The sequence below is a fragment of the Thermobia domestica genome, chromosome 16 (genome assembly GCF_964235325.1).
Source record: "Thermobia domestica chromosome 16, izTheDome1.hap1.1, whole genome shotgun sequence".
Classification (NCBI taxonomy): Eukaryota; Metazoa; Arthropoda; class Insecta; order Zygentoma; family Lepismatidae; genus Thermobia; species Thermobia domestica.
The window spans coordinates 152,156,362-152,176,592 of NC_137469.1; the positions used below are offsets into that span (position 1 = coordinate 152,156,362).

Consider the following 20,231-nt stretch of genomic DNA (forward strand, 5'->3'; position numbering starts at 1 on the left):
GAATATACAAAACCAAAAGCTCTAGACGTGCAGCCTTTAAGTGTATCATATAAATCTAAGTATTTTTCTTATGTTTTATTTTAATTTTATTTTGTTCCAAAAAGAGGGTATGGAATATTTTGAAGTAAAAATACTACATAGAATTTTGCTACTTATTTGTGTATTTTTTAAAAGAAGTATTTACTTTTAGGGTTGACTGGTTTCCACCAGCTGATTTTTAAAAAAATAAACAACTGGTTTAAACCAAAAAAATAAAAAGAACGAAAAACGCGAATTGTATGAACTTCATGGTGACGTTTCCCCACATCAAACCATCTGCATTAGTTTTATTTCCTTTTCACCTTTAATCAAGGTGTCCCTTGTTCAATCCTCGGTCGAACCACAACCCTCCTTTCATGCGTAAACAAAGTAGCGGTTCGGATGTAACTTTAAGCGAAAGTCTTCTCCTTGATAAGCTCTGTATTACGTAAGGATGTTAAGCCTGAACATACGAAACGAAACTAAATTGTATATTTCTGCATGCCTGAACGCTTGCAGAAGCCAAGGTTGCTTAAATATATTCATATAAATTGGCAAAATTTATCGATTGCCTACGTAGCTTCCAATATTAGCTTGGATTGTACTTTCAATGATATGTAGTACTAAATTTGTAATTTAATACCTCAGTTTTAGCGTACTGATTATGATACGTTGACCTTTAAATTTTACATGCAAAGCAATAACAGGATTTTTCCGTTATTGTTTTACATTTAGAGTAATGACAGGATTTTCCCGATGGCTAGGGCGGGAGTTTCTCAATTTAAGAAATTTACTGACCGGACTTCTTTCAGCTTATGTGATCTCTTCCAGCATAACCCCGTTGTTGCATAAAAACACCAAGGCGAAACAAACTTATTTCTGTCAGTACCTAATATAAATACATAAAGCAAAATATCTAAATCAAAAAACGTAGTTAAACAAAAAAAACTAGTTTAAACTCCCCCCCCCCCAAAAACGGGTTTTTGGCATTTTCAAAAACAACCATGGTTCTTGCCAACCCTGCTTACTTTTGTATATAGCAGGTTAAAAAAATCTTATTATAAACATTGGTTAATCCTTTTGAATTCATGATATAAATATGTTGAGAAGTAAAACTGTTTGAAATATCTTTTCGAAATTCATGGTTTATTTTCGAGGTTTTATATTATTATCGGCATCAACCACTAATTAAATGACTTTTTGTGTTATAGAGAAGCGAAACAAAATCTGGTTTATTATTTTAAAGCAGAATTTTGAAAAAAGCACAAAATTTCCGAAGCAAAAAAGCGAAGCAGAAAAAACCGAGTTTTTTTCAAAAAAGCCGGTTTTTTTCCGAGCCCTTGCATCTCTACTCAGACCACTTTCTTTTCTGATTCACCGAAAGTATCTCCGTAACTTGTCTTTATTATACTTAGTAATACTCGTTTTAAGCTATTTCCAGTAACTTTGAACGACAGGGACACGAACACAGATACATGGAAGATATAAAATTTCAAAGGATCTCCCACCGGGAATTGAACACGGGACCACGAGCACTGAACTATCTGAGGCAGCGATGGCGTGGGTCAATGAAAACTTGACCCACCACCCACCATGATCCTCCACCAACAGTAATCCACTCTGACCCACTCGGACCCACCACCCACCATGGTCCACTCTGACCCACTACCCACCGACACGGTCCGACCTACCACGTACCAAAACACATCGTTATCAACTCTGACCCATGATACACAGCCTCTTCTCTACTGACTGAAGAGTTTATACTTGTAATAATAAAACCATGTTGTGAAATTTTAACTAATCGGAGTTTGAAATTTTACGTCCACTCGCTCAAGCACCGGTTACAATAACGGTGGATCTGACCTTTACGATATAAAATGGTAAAATGTTTGTCATGGGACAAATTTCGATGAATTTCAATTATATTATTATGGTACAATTATTTCCGTGTTGAATTATCAGTATTTTTCAATAGAAAAACGCATGAAATTTGAAAGTTCCAAATCTAGGTAAGTAGACCAACGTACTGTCCAAACTTTAAATTTCCGTGTAATTAAGCATACATTACAAATTTTATGTCTATTTTTCTCACAACTTTAATTGCTTGATTGTCCTGTGCCCTAAGCGCTCCATATAATAAACATAAGCTGCAGCAATTATTATAGTAGAAAGCACATGGTTTCTGTTTCTGAATTTGTTTGTGAATTTGTTTCTCATCTAATATCGATAATTTTCAATTATTTTTACAAACCAACCCACTTCCAATTTTGCCCCCGCACATAAAGAAAAATTTTAAAAAATGCTATGAGACGTTGTGTTCATTTTCAACAGAGAGTTAATATACTGAATTTAAGCTCTGTAAGATTAACGGCTTATGATATACTCATTTTTTCCCGCAAAAATTCGGATTCCCACTAACCCCTTAAGATATTATTATAATGAAAGTGATATCGTAACATCCCAGTTTGGATTAAGGCCTAACTTTACACCAAAAGTAATTTCATTTGACTTTGCAATTTGGCTGTGATGATCAGGCATACATAGTTAAATCCATTTTTATATAATATTTTATATATTATAGTGATTCAAAAATGTATTGTTTCCAGTAGTTAGCTCCTCTAAAAACTCACAGGCTGTGTGTCTTGAAAGCCAAGTGGTAGTGTAAGTCCTATTGCTATTATTGCAATTACAAATATGAATGTCCAAAAATGCCTGAAGTTCTTTTTTCACTTACGAGGAGAAGGTAGACTTTTATTTAAATTTACAAAACGAGACGAGAAAATTTTGATTCGAGACAAGACTTTTACAAACATTTACGACAAGAGACGAGAAAACCTGAAATCTCGTCTCGTCTCGAGGGCATCGTTATGAGCAAGCGAGTTAGAAATCAAATATGCACGATCATGGTTCCTTTAAGCTGCACTAAGCTGCAAATATACCCAATGTCGCATTGGGGGTGAAGGGAGAGCGATTAAAGTGGGGTGCCTGATAATTTAAAGTTCCTCATAACTCCAGTGAAATTCAGAAAAAAAAACCTGAATTACCAAAAAAAATTAAAAAATACATTTTCAGGGTAACTCTTACAGCCATTACGTTATTATAAGATTAATGCTACTTCTGAAACTGATTAGAGTGAATATTTATTTGGATAACGAAACCACTTTCATAAGTTTTTCAAAGTATCAAGTTTGAGAAGAACGAAGTTTGTCTTCCACTGTTGTTGTCCCATTGCTCATAGATATCAGTGACGAAATAATAGTCGTAAATCACGCGGCCGCTTCTTACATCAATTCATTAAGAAGATGGGTCCTAATATTAGGTACCTAAGTTCAGTATTAAGAAAAACAGCCTCTTGCAACCATGCGTAGCACATTTTAATACTTATACTTGAAATAAAATACAACTGGATAAAGACGATTGCCTTTTTTATTTGAATTTCATATGTGAATAACAATATAGGGCTTTTCAGATAGAGGAGGTGGAGGGGCAGGCTTTATTAAACAAGATCGTACATCTGATATGTTTTAACTATAGGCAACTTGTCCTTACAGGCTAAATTCAGTCTTCTGAAGTCAAACGACAAATGCCATTAAGATGTTCAAGAGAATAACGTATCAGCATTATGAATACTACAGACACAAAGATACCACTAGGCTCCCAAGTTTCAAAATTATATTGTGTGTGAAAGAAGTTAGTAGATTTAATTTTTGTCACATGATAGCTAGAACCTGAGAGAAATTCAGAGGGAGTTCACGGGAAATTTCTTTCGTCATAAATAAAAGTTGTGAACTTATTATATACCGTACTGAAGCAATTATACTTACGCTTACACTACCATACGCTGATGTTTTATCAATATTTTTATTCGAACTCTACCAAAGGGCTGGTTTTCTATAATGATCCTTAAGGAAGGATACACTGAATCAAATTTTACAAATCAATCCCGAAAGGGAAGCTATCTAATCTCATAAATCTTTAAAAAAATTAAGGAAAAATTTCTGCACCTCCCCCCCAGGATTCACTTCTCTAAAAAATGAAATTTCTTTATTTTAATGTTCTATGATTATGTTGCTTATTCTAGAGGACACAGGTGATTAATGAAAGTGAAGGATTGTAAAATTAAATTTTGGTCTCTCACTGGGAATCAAACCCAGAACCAATTACAGTAAAAGCACATGCACTAGCCAATGGACCAATGGAGAGGACTTTCACAGGTCTCGAGTGGAATTCTTCCCTGGCCAAAACTCGAGAAAATAATTTATTTGTCAACCGATAAACATACACTTAAACACAAGAATCGTGAGTCTTAACATTAACTTGATTTAAACTTACAAAGTATTTCGCAAATCTCTAAGCTATCAACCTTAAATTAACCTTTTAGTCATTGACATTGTCATTCCTGCGTTTTACAGTTGCTCCTCTTTTATAATGAAATCGAATAAAACGTAATCAATTTTTATACAATCTGCTTAATACACATAGAAACTCACTGAATTGTCAATTGTGCTATGTTGTTCTTAAATTGGTAATTTCCATTCATATATCACTATTCACAATACATCTGCATTACTGCAGGAATGGTTCACTACAACTATATAATTCACGGCTTTCTTTTTAAGCGTAAACAGATTAGGCTATGTATAACATCTAAACTGCAACTTTTAAAAACCGTTGGATACACTGCAGTGTGAAACTCTCCGCTCCCCTGTCCTACCGCGCTTGCCCAGGAACTGACGTAAACACAACAGCAGCGCCATCCCTCCAAAACCGCACTGCTATCCTGGTCAGATAATAGCATTTTCAAAAATTATTTAACGAATAATGAAATGAACAATTTCTTCTTTCGAAGTAGTATTACGTATGAATCAGTAGCGCCGGAACTTAGGAGCTCACGTCCTGTTAGACCCCCAAAATTTTCATTGGGACTTGGGTTCTTCCCCCCAAATGATCCATCCATACTTTTAATTGATTTGCAGGCAGGACTATTGTTAATAGTTTCAAAACTCAGCGCAAAACTTTGAGTTAGTTGGAAAAATATAACCTACCATATGTACCGCATAATCTATCCGTATATTATTTGATACGCGGATATGTATAGTTATTTGAACTAAGTAAACTTGTTTATATAATCCTCATTTGGGTTAATTATAAGATTAACTAAGTCCCCCGACTATTATCTTCTCATTAGCGCCTCTGATATCCGTATATTTTCTCAAGTGGCTGTGTATACTTTTACGTGTGTATCATATAAACAAGAAGTAGTGTGAGTACAAGTATCCAAAGACTCTCTTTTGTCATTTCGTGAGTCAGCGTTTCGCTCCACTTCTGTACGAAAACACTTTTTACGATTTGTGCTTTTAACAGTTGTGGGCAATTTCACGCTGCTGTGCTAGCTACTACCAGGCGTAATTAATTTTGGAGCAGGCGTTGGTTGGGTTGCCTATCTCACGGATTTTGTACCTCAAGAATTTATGTTGCCCGTTGTACACCCAAGATAACCACAAATAAAATGCAACAGTCAGAAATTTTAACATCCACTCCCATCAAGGAACGATTAGAAAAGAACAAATCAAACAAGAGGTGCGTGAAGGAGATAGATAAAACTACAAAAAAAAGGAAGTATACACAGGGAGAAAAAGAAACATGAATCCAGGAAGAAACTACAGAAAAAGCACCAACGTCAACTCTATGGGCGATTGGGAAGATTATCTATCTTTAGATGAACATTAGCTTTCTGATGATGTTGATGATCTCTAGTATATGTTTTCTAAAGATCTTTGTGTTGTGTGCAGGGAATTTGGAATGGACGATGAAGAATAGTATCGTTGTGTGCTTTGTAGTTTTTGGTCGCACACAGAGTGCAGCGTTTGGGACACAACAGACAATTATACCTGTGGCTTTTGCATAAAAAGGGATAAAAGCAAATGAGCGATTGGTTACTGTGTCCTTAAGCCAATAAGAACTCTCGATAAGCTTAGCACTTGCTATAGAGTTAATGTTACTGATACAATATTATATTTTTAGGTATATAATAATTACCTTTTAAAATAATTGAATATACAATTATTTCATGTACTTTTGTTATCATATTTTAGTATAATGATATTCTCTAAAAGGAGCTTTTGTTTAGTGAATGCGTACCTCATATCATGAGTTTAAACTCAAACTTTGCATCATAAGTTCCATTATTGCGAATCCAAAATGTTCTTTACGACATTGTTTTCCTTTATCATCGCATGTTTATGTATTCAGTACACTCAAAAATATGTAATATTGTTTCTGTTATAAAACAAATAGAGAATAAAGTATATAGTAAAACTTGTAGCCCACCTTGTCGTTCTTTATTAAAACCCACTCCATCCATGTATCTACATATGTAATTTTTTGAAAATGTTTCCTTGCTTTAAACATGTAAGTTACATTTGCTTCGCGCAGAATTATTCCATATTTCGCGCAGTATTACCCACCTAGTTGGGTAATTCTGCGCAGATGTGTAGTTCAGGTTTTTTGTCTATTATCGAGTACTCGTGTGAGCTTTTATTCAAACTACATGTGTACCTTATCTCCTACATAGCAAACAATGGCTGTGCAAAGTTATGTTATGTTTACAAAAAACTGCGGAAAAATAACGATTTTTCTTAAGTGCGCGGAATTCGACCACTTTCCCTTACACACGCCAGCAGAGAACCCTCGAGCTACAGCTAAGGAAGGTGCAGCAGGCGCTAGCACATCTACTGTAAATAAGAAATGAAGGCTTATTTTGATTTAAAGAAACCGTGGTTTTTCTGTTGGGAAAAATGAAGCGAAGAATTCGAGAGAAAGTTTCCTATAAGAAGACACGTGAGAACACTGACGTGAAAAGAAAAATAAAATAAAATAAAAAATAGATTGGGAAAGAAGATCAGAAGTCATGTTTCGGGTATTTCGTGCCTAGTAGTGGAAGGAGGATAATAACACAATATATATGCATACGAACATCATGTGCATATGGGTAAATTGAAGACCATCACCTCAGCGACATGAGTATCCCGAGATATCATTTGCACTCGACAAAAAATGAAGTTTGAAGAAAGTGATGATTCTCAATTCACAATAAACGAGCTCAGATACTATAGAAAATAAAATTACTTACAAAATACTGCGAAGATTGAAGAAGAAATGATCCCATCGTTAAAACGAATGTGCCTAGTTGAAACGAATACCGAACAGACTTTTAATTTGCTTATCATTTTCAGTTGCATCAGCTTGTTATATAATATACCATGTCCTAGTAACCCCGTCCCAAAATATTTCATCCTTATTGGCCAATAAGAAATCTCGTTGATGTTTAAGTGATGTTTAAGTGTATGCTAACAGTTACATATAAATATATATATTTACCTCTGTACTCATCGTTCCTAGTTAATGTCCATATACTTCGCATTAGACGAATTATACCTCATTCTCTTCGGTCACTTAATATTCACTATTATTGTTTTTCAAGCAAACAGTGGATATCTCTTTCTAGGATACATAAACATCTAATCTTATATTATTGCTGCAACAATCATATTCTGTATGTACATTTCATTTTTACAGTTTCTGTCCAATTTATTTTTCATTTTCCATGAAATACTAACTTTCAGGCTGAAGAGTACGAATTAGTGGTGAATGGGGACAACTCAGAAAGTAGGGAAAAGAATTGAATAAATATAAATATAACAATTCAGTTTATACCTATAATACATAGGTGGGATAAAGGTAGTAGCAACACTGTTCTTACGTCAGAGGGCTGTGTCTCAACATTATAAGATTTCCGTACCTGATAATGGAATGTGAGACGATGAAGTGTGGTAAGTGATAAGGACTGCGCTATTCAGTCAAAGCAGCAGTGCCGTAAATTAGAGGAGAAAAATGCAAACGCCATAACAAATATTTCGGAAATACAAATAACGTGAGTAGATTAAAACTGATATGGCACGTGGGCACAGTGCAAAACAATGTTTTCAGGAATTTCGTGACAGTTTTTTTCGCCAAAATGAAGGAACTACTTCGGAGGATGTTCTACGATACAAGTGAAGCCATCAACTATGCCGTAGTAGACCCTGCGGGACATCAACTGACGGTGATTGAAGCGCTGATGGTATATAACGCCTTTCATACGTGACTATGGACGTGAAACGCCCGCTAATACAAGTTACTTCACCAGTCCCAGGTGCTACACCTTTTCAGCTGGAACTGACCAGTGAGCCTACATTACTCAGTCTCAATGTAAATGGACGTGATGTTATGTGTGGGTATTGTTCAGAGCCCCACACCCTTGATGAACACATGGCTCTTTACAAGCATCCGGTCCTTTCAAGCGCCACGTCAAAGAAAAATCCAGACATGTCCACTGATGTAGGTGTAAACCTTGCTACTAGCAATAAGAAACAAAATTTCTCAATGGAAGATCAACTTAGTTCACTTCACAGTCTTTCGCAGGATGAAACCAACGTTGAAATGAATGACTTTGACTCTCCCGCAGCTAGGAAAACATTCAGAGCTAGGACAACTAAAGCCAACTCAATGAACATACCACTTCAGAATAAATTTGAAGTACTTGACGATGAAGCAACTGCCACTCCTACTCAATCAACCTGTCAAGTACTCACCTCAAGTTCAGGATCAAAGAAATTCAGAAGATTATACGTATACGGCATACCGGATCAATTTAAATTCACCAGGAAACTTCAAGATGCTTGTCATTCAATGTCATGCTTGTCATGCTAAACCTAAAGCTTCAATTACTTCAGACTCCATCTGATTTACGTGCAACTCTACTGAAGCTTATGACAAAATAGAAGCGTTTTGTCAACAGCAACAAATTCAATACGCTAAGGAATTATCAAAGAGAATCCAAGCTCTTAAAGTCATCATTAGAAAATTACCAATTGACACCCCAATCAATGATATCAAAGAAGACCTGATCAACCTAGGATATGAAATTCAAGACGTCAAACAACTCAGGAGGAAAACAAAAACTTCTACTGAAAAAGTACCACTGCCAATCTTCCTAGTTAGTCTCACAAATCTGAACACTCTTCTAACATTTATCAAGAAAAAGCTCTGTTATGCTACCGCATATCAGTAGAAACGTACCGTCCAAATGAGTTTTTACAATGTTACAACTGTCAGAGGCTTGGCCATTCTAAACAAAATTGCAATGCACTTCCCAGATGTCTGAAATGCACTGGATCACATCTTACAGGAGAATGTCCAAAGAAAAGAGATCAACCAACAGAATGTGTTAACTGCCAAGGGGACCACTCCACAAATTATATAGATTGCATTATATTCCAAAATGAAATTCAACTTCGAACCACTAATAAGCAGTCACAGTCACAAATCAAGCCTTCACCACCGAAAGTTGATGACAAAACTCATCCACCACTACCAAAACCAACACCTGGAAACGTCACCAAACTTCAAGATACTTCGCATCTAGCATCACCTACAACAACCCATCGACAGAAGACAAAGATTCGGGCATTGGAAGAACCTTAAAGGACCTTCTCCAACTTAAAAAAGATCTCAATTTACGCTCCATCGTCAGCAAACTTAAGACAGGTATTCAAAAACTACACACAGCAAAAGATCAATTTGACAAAATAACCATATTTGCAGAACTAGCAGCAGATAAATTAGACAATGGACGTGACTAAACGCTTCCAACGCCATATTAATATTCTCTATTGGAACGCCAATAAAGTGGACGCTCAAACTTTAGGACTTCAGCAACTTTTAACAGATTATAATATAGACATCGTTCTATTACAGGAAACATTTCTAAAAACCCAATATGAACTAGAAACTCCGTAACTACTCTGTCTTTAAAACTGATTGTCTCACAGCTAAAGGAGGAACAGCCATTCCCATAAAAAGGCATCTTCCATACGAAGTCATACAAATTCCTCAACTCACCACTCTGGAAATCAGTGCACTTAAACTCCTCACTTCGGGTGATCAACTTTACATAGTATCTGCTTACAGGAAACCATCAACTCCAATAGATCTCACAGCTCTCCACATTTTACGCCGCCTTGGTCCAAGAGTGCTGATAGCAGGGGATCTCAACGCAGGGCATCAACATTGGAATTCCTTTGCAAACAATAGAACTGGTATCACTCAGGCCCGTGCTGGGATACTAATGAGGGCGGTGGACAAGTCTACTAAAAGGACACCCATACAAACTGGAATATATATATATATATATTTGGTCTAGGAATTAATTTGTGCGGGTGGACAAGAGATGGCGCAAAGAACGGAGCGTCACACAGTTCCGTGTATCCACGCATGTGTTGCAAACCCCTGTCATCGCGTATCGTTCGTAGTATAGGGCAGTGGATTAAAGCGTTAACAACACCAGTTTGTAGTTAAGTGAACATGGCGCAATTTGTGCCTGATAAAGTGTTTTTGCGGGGTGTCCTGCTGCATTACTTTAACATGCAGAAAAGTGCGACTGAAAGTCATCGTATTTTGGTGGAAGTGTATGGTGACCATGCTCTAGCTGAGCGAACGTGTCAGAAGTGGTTTGCACGGTTTAGAAGTGGTGATTTCGGCTTGGCAGACCAAGAGCGAGCTGGACAGCCAAAAAAATTTCAAGACGAAGAATTGACAGCATTGCTCGAGCAGGATTCGTGTCAAACGCAGGAACAACTTGCAGCAGCATTAGGCGTTGATCAAACAACAGTCTCCAAACGCTTGAAAGCCATGGGAATGATTCAAAAGATGTCACATTGGGTTCCACATGAATTCAAAGACAGAGACGTTGAAAGACGAAAAACCATTTGCGAATTGCTGCTTCAACGACAGAGCAGAAAGGGGTTTCTGCATCGAATTATTACGGGTGATGAGAAGTGGATCCATTACGAGAACCCTAAACGAAAAAAGGCCTGGGTGAAACCAGGTGAACCAGGTCCATCACAACCAAAACGAGATATTCACTGTGCAAAGGTTATGCTGTGCATATGGTGGGATATGAAAGGTGTGGTGTACTATGAGCTGCTGCAACCGGGTGAAACTATGAATGGAGAACGTTATCGACGACAATTAATGCGTTTGAAGCAAGCTCTGGCCAGAACACGACCAGAATGGGAGAACAGACATGATAAACTTATTGTTCAACATGATAACGCTCGCCCACATGTCGCAAAACCGAGGTCAAAACCTATTTAGAAAATGTCGGATGGGAAGTTTTACCCCACCCGCCGTATTTACCAGACGTTGCTCCTTCGGACTACTACTTGTTCGATTGCATGAACAACGATTTGATTGGACAGCGGTTTACTTCTTCAGAAGATATCGAAACATGGGTCTCTGACTGGATCGCTTCCAAGGATGAGGACTTCTTTCCCCACGGAATCCGTACATTGCCTGACAGATGGGCGAAAGTGGTGGCTAGCGATGGACAATATTTTTCTTAAGGTATTTATGTATTTTGTGTTTGTACTACAGCTTCAATGTGTGCGTATCAACCGCACGAATTAATTCCTAGACCAATATATATATATATATATATATATATATATATATATATATATATATATATACTTTGAAAGAAAGTATGGTGCCATTTTATATCAAAATCACCACCAAATTTGTTTTAGTATTAAAGTAAATAGCTAAAATGTGGAAATCTCGAATCGAAATCCTCTTTTCTAGAAGGAAAGACTTTTTAGTTCCTGTAATAACATTTCTGTCAATTAAAAAGAAGCTATGGACTAGAAAGAACCTATGGACACAGGAGTTCAGTGCTACGTTTATAAAAGCTCTCCATTGATTTCTGTCCTTAGCCAACTGGACCCAGTTTCTACTTTATATTCCAATCTCTGAGAGAACCATTTTTATGTTTTTCTTCCATCTGCGCCTCGGTCTTTCTAATGGTCGTTTTGCTATTTGTATTTCCAGTTAGAACTTTGAAAGCGTTTCTAATTTCCTCCATTCTGGCTACATGACCTGCCTATTTGAGCCTCCTGGACTTGATGACCCTAACAATGTTTGGTAAATGTATAAATTATGCAGTTCCTCGTTATGAAGTTTCCGCCAATCCCCATTCCCGTTCCCCTTGGAGTCCGAATATTGGTCTAAGAATCTCGTTTTCAAATATTTTCAGTCTGCGATTTTCCCTCAGTCAGCGACCATGTTTCGCAACCATACAGCACAACAGGAATGATTATCGTTTTATATTTTAAGCTACAAATTTCTCAACAGAACTCGCGACAACAAAAGATTTTTAACTGAATAATAACACGAAGTCCCTACTTTCAGTTGACATCAAATTTCTTAGTGATTATGGTTTAGGTCTATTAATAATGATCCTAAATATTTGAAAGTATCCACTTTGTCGAAAGTAAATATTATTTGGTATTTTAATGCATCCATAAAATGCAGTATTACGATCTTGACAAACTTCCATCTATTTAATTTTCTCTGCATTTACTTCTAAACCCATATCCCTACAAGCGTTAATTAAGATTTCTGCATTCCTTTCTATTGTTCCATCATCCCCTATTAAATTTACATCATCAGCATTCGCCATAACCTGGTAAATACAATTCAGCTCTAGGACCTGATTGCTATCTTTGAATTTTTTTATAGTGTTCTCCAGAGCAAAGTTAAATAATGATGACGACAATGCATCTCCTTCTTTCAGACCATTCTCAACGTGAAAGCTCGTGAACAAGAATTTTTCTACTGGAACCTTACTTTGAGATTCATTTAAACATATCTTAATTAATCTACCTTTTTCGGTATTCTAAATTCTGTAAGTATGTTGTACAGCGTGGTCCGGAAGTGGGCGTACTCCTAATTGGTGTTTTCTGACAGTTTTAGGTTTTACCCACATTTGTTTGGTAACATTGCTTGGCATTGTCTGGTAATATGGTTTGGCATTGTCTGGTAACATAGCTATTAATGTTCATTTGTTTTCTGTTGTTGTCAGCTTTAACAGTTTTTGCAGTGAAGTTGACGTAATCAACAATGTGTGATCAAATTCCGTATAGCATTGAACAAAGATTAGTTATTGCGGTTTGGCTTCACGAAAGATGTTACACAAGTGACACCATGAAAATTGTTAAAGTGAAATGACAGACCGCTTTGGTATTAATCTACCAAGAAAAGCAACAATATCGGAGTGGGGAAAACGTGCATTTGCTACGGGCAGGGTGAAAGACTTGGCGCAGAATTCATCTGTGTTATGACATGGATGGTGATCATACCTATGTTTATGACTCTTCAGACTCAATATAACTATGTACACATTCTACCATAACTAACACTATACTGTTGAAACTAAAGGGGGGTACGCCACTTCCGGACCACCCTGTACAATGTTTTCCTTCTACCCGAGTCTAAAGTCAATAATTGATGTGCCAGGATATTGTATTCCCATTTCTTTTGAAGTATTAGTCGAATGGTATCGTCGATAGTTGATCGATTTTACCTAAATCCGCTCTGATAATCTCCAATAATTTCATCTGCCTATGGGGTCAATCTTGCTAATAGAATTTTAAGAGGATTTATTGGATGTTGACAGAAGAGAAATTCCTCAATAATTATTACAATCAGTTTTGTTGATTTTCTTCTGTACTGGAACAATAGTTAATTCGTTTCAATCTTGTGATAATTCCTCCTTGTTCCAGATAAGGAGGAGTTTGTGTATCTTGCTCCCCTACAATTAAAATTAAGTGGCCAGAATTTCGTTTACACCCGGAGATGTGTGTTTCTTTATTTTTTAAATTTTTTTAAATAGTGTTTTCTATTTCTGTCTGGTTAGGTTCTGGAATATACGGTTATGCTGTATGCATTTCACTATCTCCACGAACATTAGTTTTTGGCTATGTGTTAAGCAAATCTTTCCATTTATTTAAGATGCTATCCTGATCAGTGAGAACTGTTCCGTTGGCTTTCTTTAATATATAATCACGAGGTTGATAGCCTTTCTTAAGTTCGTTGATGCATGTATACATGTCCCGAATATTTTTATTTTTACTATTATCTTCAAGTTAATTAATTTTAGCTTTCAAAAATCGCGCTTCTTTGTTCTAAATGATTTGGAAGTTTTCCGCCAGATGACAATGAGATTTTATGTAGTTATTTCGTTCGGATTTTGTAGCCAACGCTGTTTCTTGTTTTCTCTTCTCTGCTACTTTAGTGCATTCCTGGTTGAACTATGATTTGTTCCTCCGTATTTCTGCGTGACCCAATATTTCTTTTGCTGAAATTTTAATGTTATCCTCAATTTCAACCAAGTATACTGAACACTAGTACACTCCGAACCTTCTAAAATCGAGAATCTATTCGACACTTCCATCTGTCTACCCTCTCACCTGACTCTCCTCTAATTTCTCCGTTCTCAAATATTGAATATTTCCTTTATTCAACGAGTCTCTCTTATTATCGCTGCTACCAGGTGGTAATCATTATCACAATCAGCTCGTCTGAACGACCGAACGTCAGTTGTGCTAGACTGTTTTCTTCAGCCTACTAAAACGTGATCAGTTTGATTATGTGTTTTTCCATCTGATGAAATCCAAGTATATTTATGAATGTCGCGATGTGAGAATTTTGTAATCTTCACAGTAAGGTTTTTGGATGTTGCAAAGTTCACGATTCTAACGCCGTTGTCACAGTCTTCCTTATGCAGACATTTATTCCCTATAATCGGTTTGAAAATACCCTCTCGTCCTACCTTCTCATTGAAACCGCCTAACAGAATTTTCATATGGTATTGCGGGAAATGATCAAATACCCGTTCTATTCTTTGGTAAAAACTTTTTTTTTTTATCGTCATCCTTATTTTCTGTTAGGGCATGTGCATTTAAAACAATAATATTACACCACCGACCTTTAAGAGAAGTAAAAGAAAATCTATCATTAACAAATAGAACCCATGTAATTGCTGATATTATTCGTTTGTGAACGAAAAGCCATGTTCCTAGTTGGTATTTTAAAATTCGTTTCCCGTGAAAGAACGTAAAATTTCCCGACTCGACTCGTTCATTTTCTTCTCATCTAACTTCCTGGTATCCCACTAGGTCCATCCTCTATTTCTAAACTCATTCGTTACAAATTTTAACGCACCTGTCCTATAAAGACTTCTTATATTCTGTGTCCCAAATCTCATGTCGATTTTACTTTGCTGAGTTCTTGCCAACTTATCAGTTCTGATCCGAGGATTCTGCGAGTGTATCTGAACAAGCTTTTGTTTTTACAGGATGAAGTTGTTAGCCCCATACCAAATCCCCAAGCTGGAGGATCACCCCTTGTCGTCTGTCCGCCAATGCTTATTCAGTATATTCGCAGATAACTTCTATATATATAAAGGCCTTCTCCTCGATCCGGAACCTGAGGACGCACCATGCCGTGGTGATAGGAAGACCATATTGCACGGCAATTAATATAGTTATATTTTAGAAATACAGTAAGTACTGATTTTCCGAACACTGCTTTAAAACACACAGGAACAATCAATACGCTCGGATATATGAATGCATATTAAGACTGTGAAAGCTTCGATGTGGTAAAAATCGTAAATTAGAGACTAGTGTCAATGTAGTATTTCATGAATGCATCGTAGGTTTGCCTATAGAACTATTCTTGATGTATCACATTGTTTAGTTTTATAGCTACATAACTTTATAATATTTTTGTAAGTGATTATACTTTTTACCTGTTCTTTGCCAATAGTAACTGTATGAATTTATATTACAAAACTGAAATACAGAAAAATAGCACTGAAAAAAAAATAGAATGTGATATTTCTCAGGGCATCTTATGTAAAGGGCACTGGCGCAAATCCCGCGTGAACGAAGAGAATATGTCCCCCAATCTTGGACCTGGGGGGGGGGACTGTCCCCCCCAATAATCCGGTTTGAAAAATGCTTTTTGCAGATAAGTGTGATGATTTGTGTCCGACTGCCACAAAGGAAAGTGAGATGAAATTGGTTTCTCTTGGCTTTTCCATTTTTAATGAAAATGAAGATGTGCGACTGTGTGTGGAGTAACCTGATGTGAAATCTTATCTCCTCCTCTCGCCCAGGCCCTAGCATACGAAGAGTATATACACTATTCAATGTCACTAGAATTCATCTTTTCAGTAAATGCGCATTTAATCTATTTGTAGTATCAGCCTAGGCATCTACTCATGCTTCGTAAGCTAACTAACTCTATGGCCTATGGAACCCGGATGTTCAATGCCGCGTTCACAAAAGCTATCCACTCACTTCTATCCTTAGCTAACTGCATCCAGTTTCTACTTTGTATTCCTATCTCTGCGAGATCCATCTTAATATTGTCCTCCCATCTGTGCCTAGGTCTTCCTAATGGTCGTTTTCCGATTGATCTTCCAGTAAAGACTTTGAAAGCGTTTCTACTTTCTTCCATTCTAGCTACATGACCCGCATACCTATGCCTCCTAGACTTGACCACCCTAACAATGTTGGGTAAACCATATAACTTATGTAGTTCCTCGTCGTGAAGTTTCAGCCATTCCCCATTCCCGTTCATCTTGGGTCCGAATGTTCGTCTCAGGATCTTGTTCTCAAATATTTCAGTGTATGTTCTTCCCTCAGAGTAAGCGACCATGTTTCGAAACCATACAGAACAACAGGCATGATTATCGTTTTATATATTTTAAGCTTCAGATTCCTGGACAGAATTCGCGACAAGAGATTTTGAACTGAATAATAACACGAATTCCCTGTTTTTAGTCAACATCTAATTTCTTCGTGAATTCGTATTATTTAATATTTTAATATTTAATAACCTGGTGAACACCGTTCAACTCTAGGCCATAGTTGATATCTTTGATTTTCCTTATAGCGAATTCCAGGACAAAGTTGAATAATAATGGCGACAACGCATCTCCTTGTTTCAGGCCATTCTCGACGTGAAAGCTCGTGGCCAAAAATTTTACTACCCGGATTTTACTTTGGGATTCATTTAAACATGCCTTAATTAATCTAATTAGCTTTTTCGGTATTCCAAATTCTGTAAGAACGTTGCACAATGTCTCTCTCCTAACCGAGTCGTAAGCCTTTCTAAAATCAATAAATAGTTGATGTACCGGGGTATTGTATTCCCACTTCTTTTCGAGTATTTATCGAATGGTAAATATTTGGTCGATAGTTGATCGATTTCGTCTAAATCCGCACTGATAATCCCCAATAATTTCATCTGCCTATGAGGTCAATCTTGTTAATAGAATGTTTGAAAGAATTTTATAGGATATTGACAGAAGAGAGACAACTCGATAATTAGTACAGTCAGTTTTGTCGCCTTTCTTGTGGATTGGAACAATGATTGATTCTTTCCACTCTTGTGGCAATTCTTCCTTGTTCCAGATAAGGAGAATGAGTTTGCGTATCTTGTTCCACAATTTTTCGCCTTGTTCCCTATAGTTTTGGTGTTACTGATTATGGCCGACTTGAGTTGAGTTGAGTTGATTTTAGTTTAGCGTCCCTTTCAGCAGCGAGGCTATATGAGACGTGGACCTACTGATTAACGTGGAATCCGAACCACATGAGCTCCCGCCGGGAATCGAACCCGGGTCTCCCACGCCAAAGGCGCGTACGCTAACCGCTTAGCCACGGAGGAGCTCCTATGGCCGACTTGAATCACAACTAACAGCGGTCGATAAAGTATGACGGGCGAAACGAAAGAAAGTAACATCAAGAGAATGAAACAGAAAAGTAGAAAGGACGAAAGAAAGAACAAAAGGACGCAGTTCTTACATGAAATGAAATTTGACAAATACAGTATTATTTCTGAACAAAGAACATAAGAAAATGGAAAGTCAATGACATTCTTAGAAATGGTAAGAAGGATTATTGTTGTACGTGGAATGCGAAAAACTAACAAATTTATTTCGAGGGGAGCTTGAGCCCGACAGCCCCCTAAATACGCCACTGAAGACAATTCTGCTCCCCTGATCCTCCATAGCATTGTTTTTCAACTTCATAAATATTTTGAACATTGCTTATGGGAAAGGTCTTATTCGTCCCCCCCCCCCCAATGTTGAAGACAGATTTGCGCCGATGGTAAAGGGCGCCTTCAATCTTTCACAGGTTCTTTATTAACAGTCACTATTTGAATTTATTATAAAAAGCTGGTATACAGAATAACTAAAACCACTTATCTATAATGTGATGTTTCGTAGGGTGCCTTATATAAAGGGCGCACTGTACCTTTCACGGGTTCTTTACCAACAGTAATTGTATGTATTTATCGTACAGAACTGTGGTGTACAGAAGAGTGAATAAAATCATTCATCTTTTATGTAGTTTCATAAGGGCTCCATGTAAAGGGGGCACTGCACCTTTCACGGGTACTTTACCAATAAAAATGTAAGAATTTATTAGTAAAAACTTGAACCTTTATTTGTACTGTGATGTTTCGGAGGGCGCACCGGGACACGTCCCGGTGTCCCGGTGGGCCAGCACGGGTCTGGTATCACTATCCAAACTCAACTTCAAGCACTGGATCTGGAAGCTACAGCACCACTCGAATCAACCCACTACCGATTTGCACGAGGCAACCCTGACATCCTGGAAATGGTTCTATACTGCAACGTCAACATAACGGAAGACCCAATATCTATGAATGATCTTTCTTCGGATCACAACCCAGCACAATTCAGCATCCAACATTCCTACTATACTCCACCTATTAAACTTCCGACTGTCAATCACACCAACTGGGACATCATCTGCCAACAACTCCGTGCAATCTTCGCCATAGATAAAAATATCAAATATGCACCGCTTTGGACCCAGTGTCATCTATCAAGAATCGAAGACTGAGCAACCATGTGGCGCATAAAAATAAATGCAGATAACACCACAGTTGTCCACTACTCCAAGAAACACCAACCATTACCAATCAGACTAACATAGATCAAATCCGCCTGCCTCAAGCTAATGTCATGAAATACCTAGGGGTCCAAATGGATCGAAAACTTTCTTTCAGCCAACATCTTCAATCAACGGCAACAAAAGATACTCAACGTCTACGAGCGATTTCTTGTCTACTTCGTGTTCCACAACTCACTATGGAAATCAGACGTCACCTCTACACCATAGTAATTCGACCAATCCTCATCTAAGCAGCACCTACCTGGACCACTGCAGCTAAAACACACGAAAGGAAACTTCAAATAGTGCAAAATTACGCAGCAAGAGCCATTACAAGACATACAATGGATGCGAACATTCAGCAACTACATGAAGATTTAGAATTATCTTTTCTTCAAGACATCATCGACAGAGTGAATCGGACCTTCTGGAATATTCTTCACAACTCAGACTATCCAATTCTCCAAAACATAGGAACAAGCAGCACGTCAATTGTGCCCCACACTACGGCCGCCGTAGCTTCTCATACTCTCAAATCCAAAGTGAACTACAATATTACTTGTTAGCTCTAAAAATAATAATAATAATAATAATAAATAAATAAACATATATAAAAAAATAAAAAATAAAAATCTAAAGGCAAAGCGACAATTGCTTCTGGCTCACAAATATAATATGCAAATCAAACTCACATGCCCTATCACTCAAATTCGAGGCAGACATTAAAATAAATCCGGAACTCAATTATTAATAGTCAAATACCGTTCAGTTCAGTTCAGTTCAGTTCAGAAGGTGATAGAGGTGGAAGGCGATCACATTGAAAGAATGTAACAGGTGTTCTGTGCATAAAGTCAGATTTGGATTATAACAATGTTGCCATTATTTTTTATCCAGGCCTTGGATTAGCAGAAGTGCCCATTCTTGCAACCGGAAGAATAAGATGTAATAAATCGTCGACAGCGTCACAAACTGTCGTATCTCAGTTTTCTAAACTTTTCAGGAGAGCAATTTTTAGGTTTTCACACAACTTTGAACAGCCATAACTCAAAATCTATTTTACCGAAAGGAGAGAAAATTTACCAAGTTATAACTTAAATCATAAGAAATCAGTGTAGAAAGTTTTATGGAATTTGCTTGTAAAAGCTTGTGGAAAATTTGGCGGGAAAGAGATACGACAGTTTGTGACGATGGTAATCCTCTCTTGTATGAAAGATACGACGCATATTTTTTATTCTGAGAACTACATTAATAGATGAACAATCGGGATATATTGCACTTTTATTGAAGAACTTCGTGTTTATTACACAAAATAATTTAACAAATTCTTCCTGAGATTCT

General features: G+C 37.1%; 1 protein-coding gene across 2 annotated transcripts in view; it reads right to left on the reverse strand.

Annotated features, from left to right (window-relative positions):
• LOC145673473 (uncharacterized) overlaps positions 1-20,231 on the reverse strand; it is a 44,118-nt gene that overhangs the window by 13,824 nt on the left and 10,063 nt on the right. Inside the window, exon 1 of one of the 2 annotated variants that reach the window (XM_081743200.1) lies at positions 7,402-7,536. The exons of the other annotated variant lie outside the window; for it this stretch is intronic. Within the exon in view, the coding sequence (XP_081599326.1) occupies positions 7,402-7,413 (12 nt within the window). The 5' untranslated portion in view covers positions 7,414-7,536. Of the gene's footprint in view, positions 1-7,401; positions 7,537-20,231 lie in introns of those variants that run through there. 2 annotated transcript variants of the gene reach the window in all.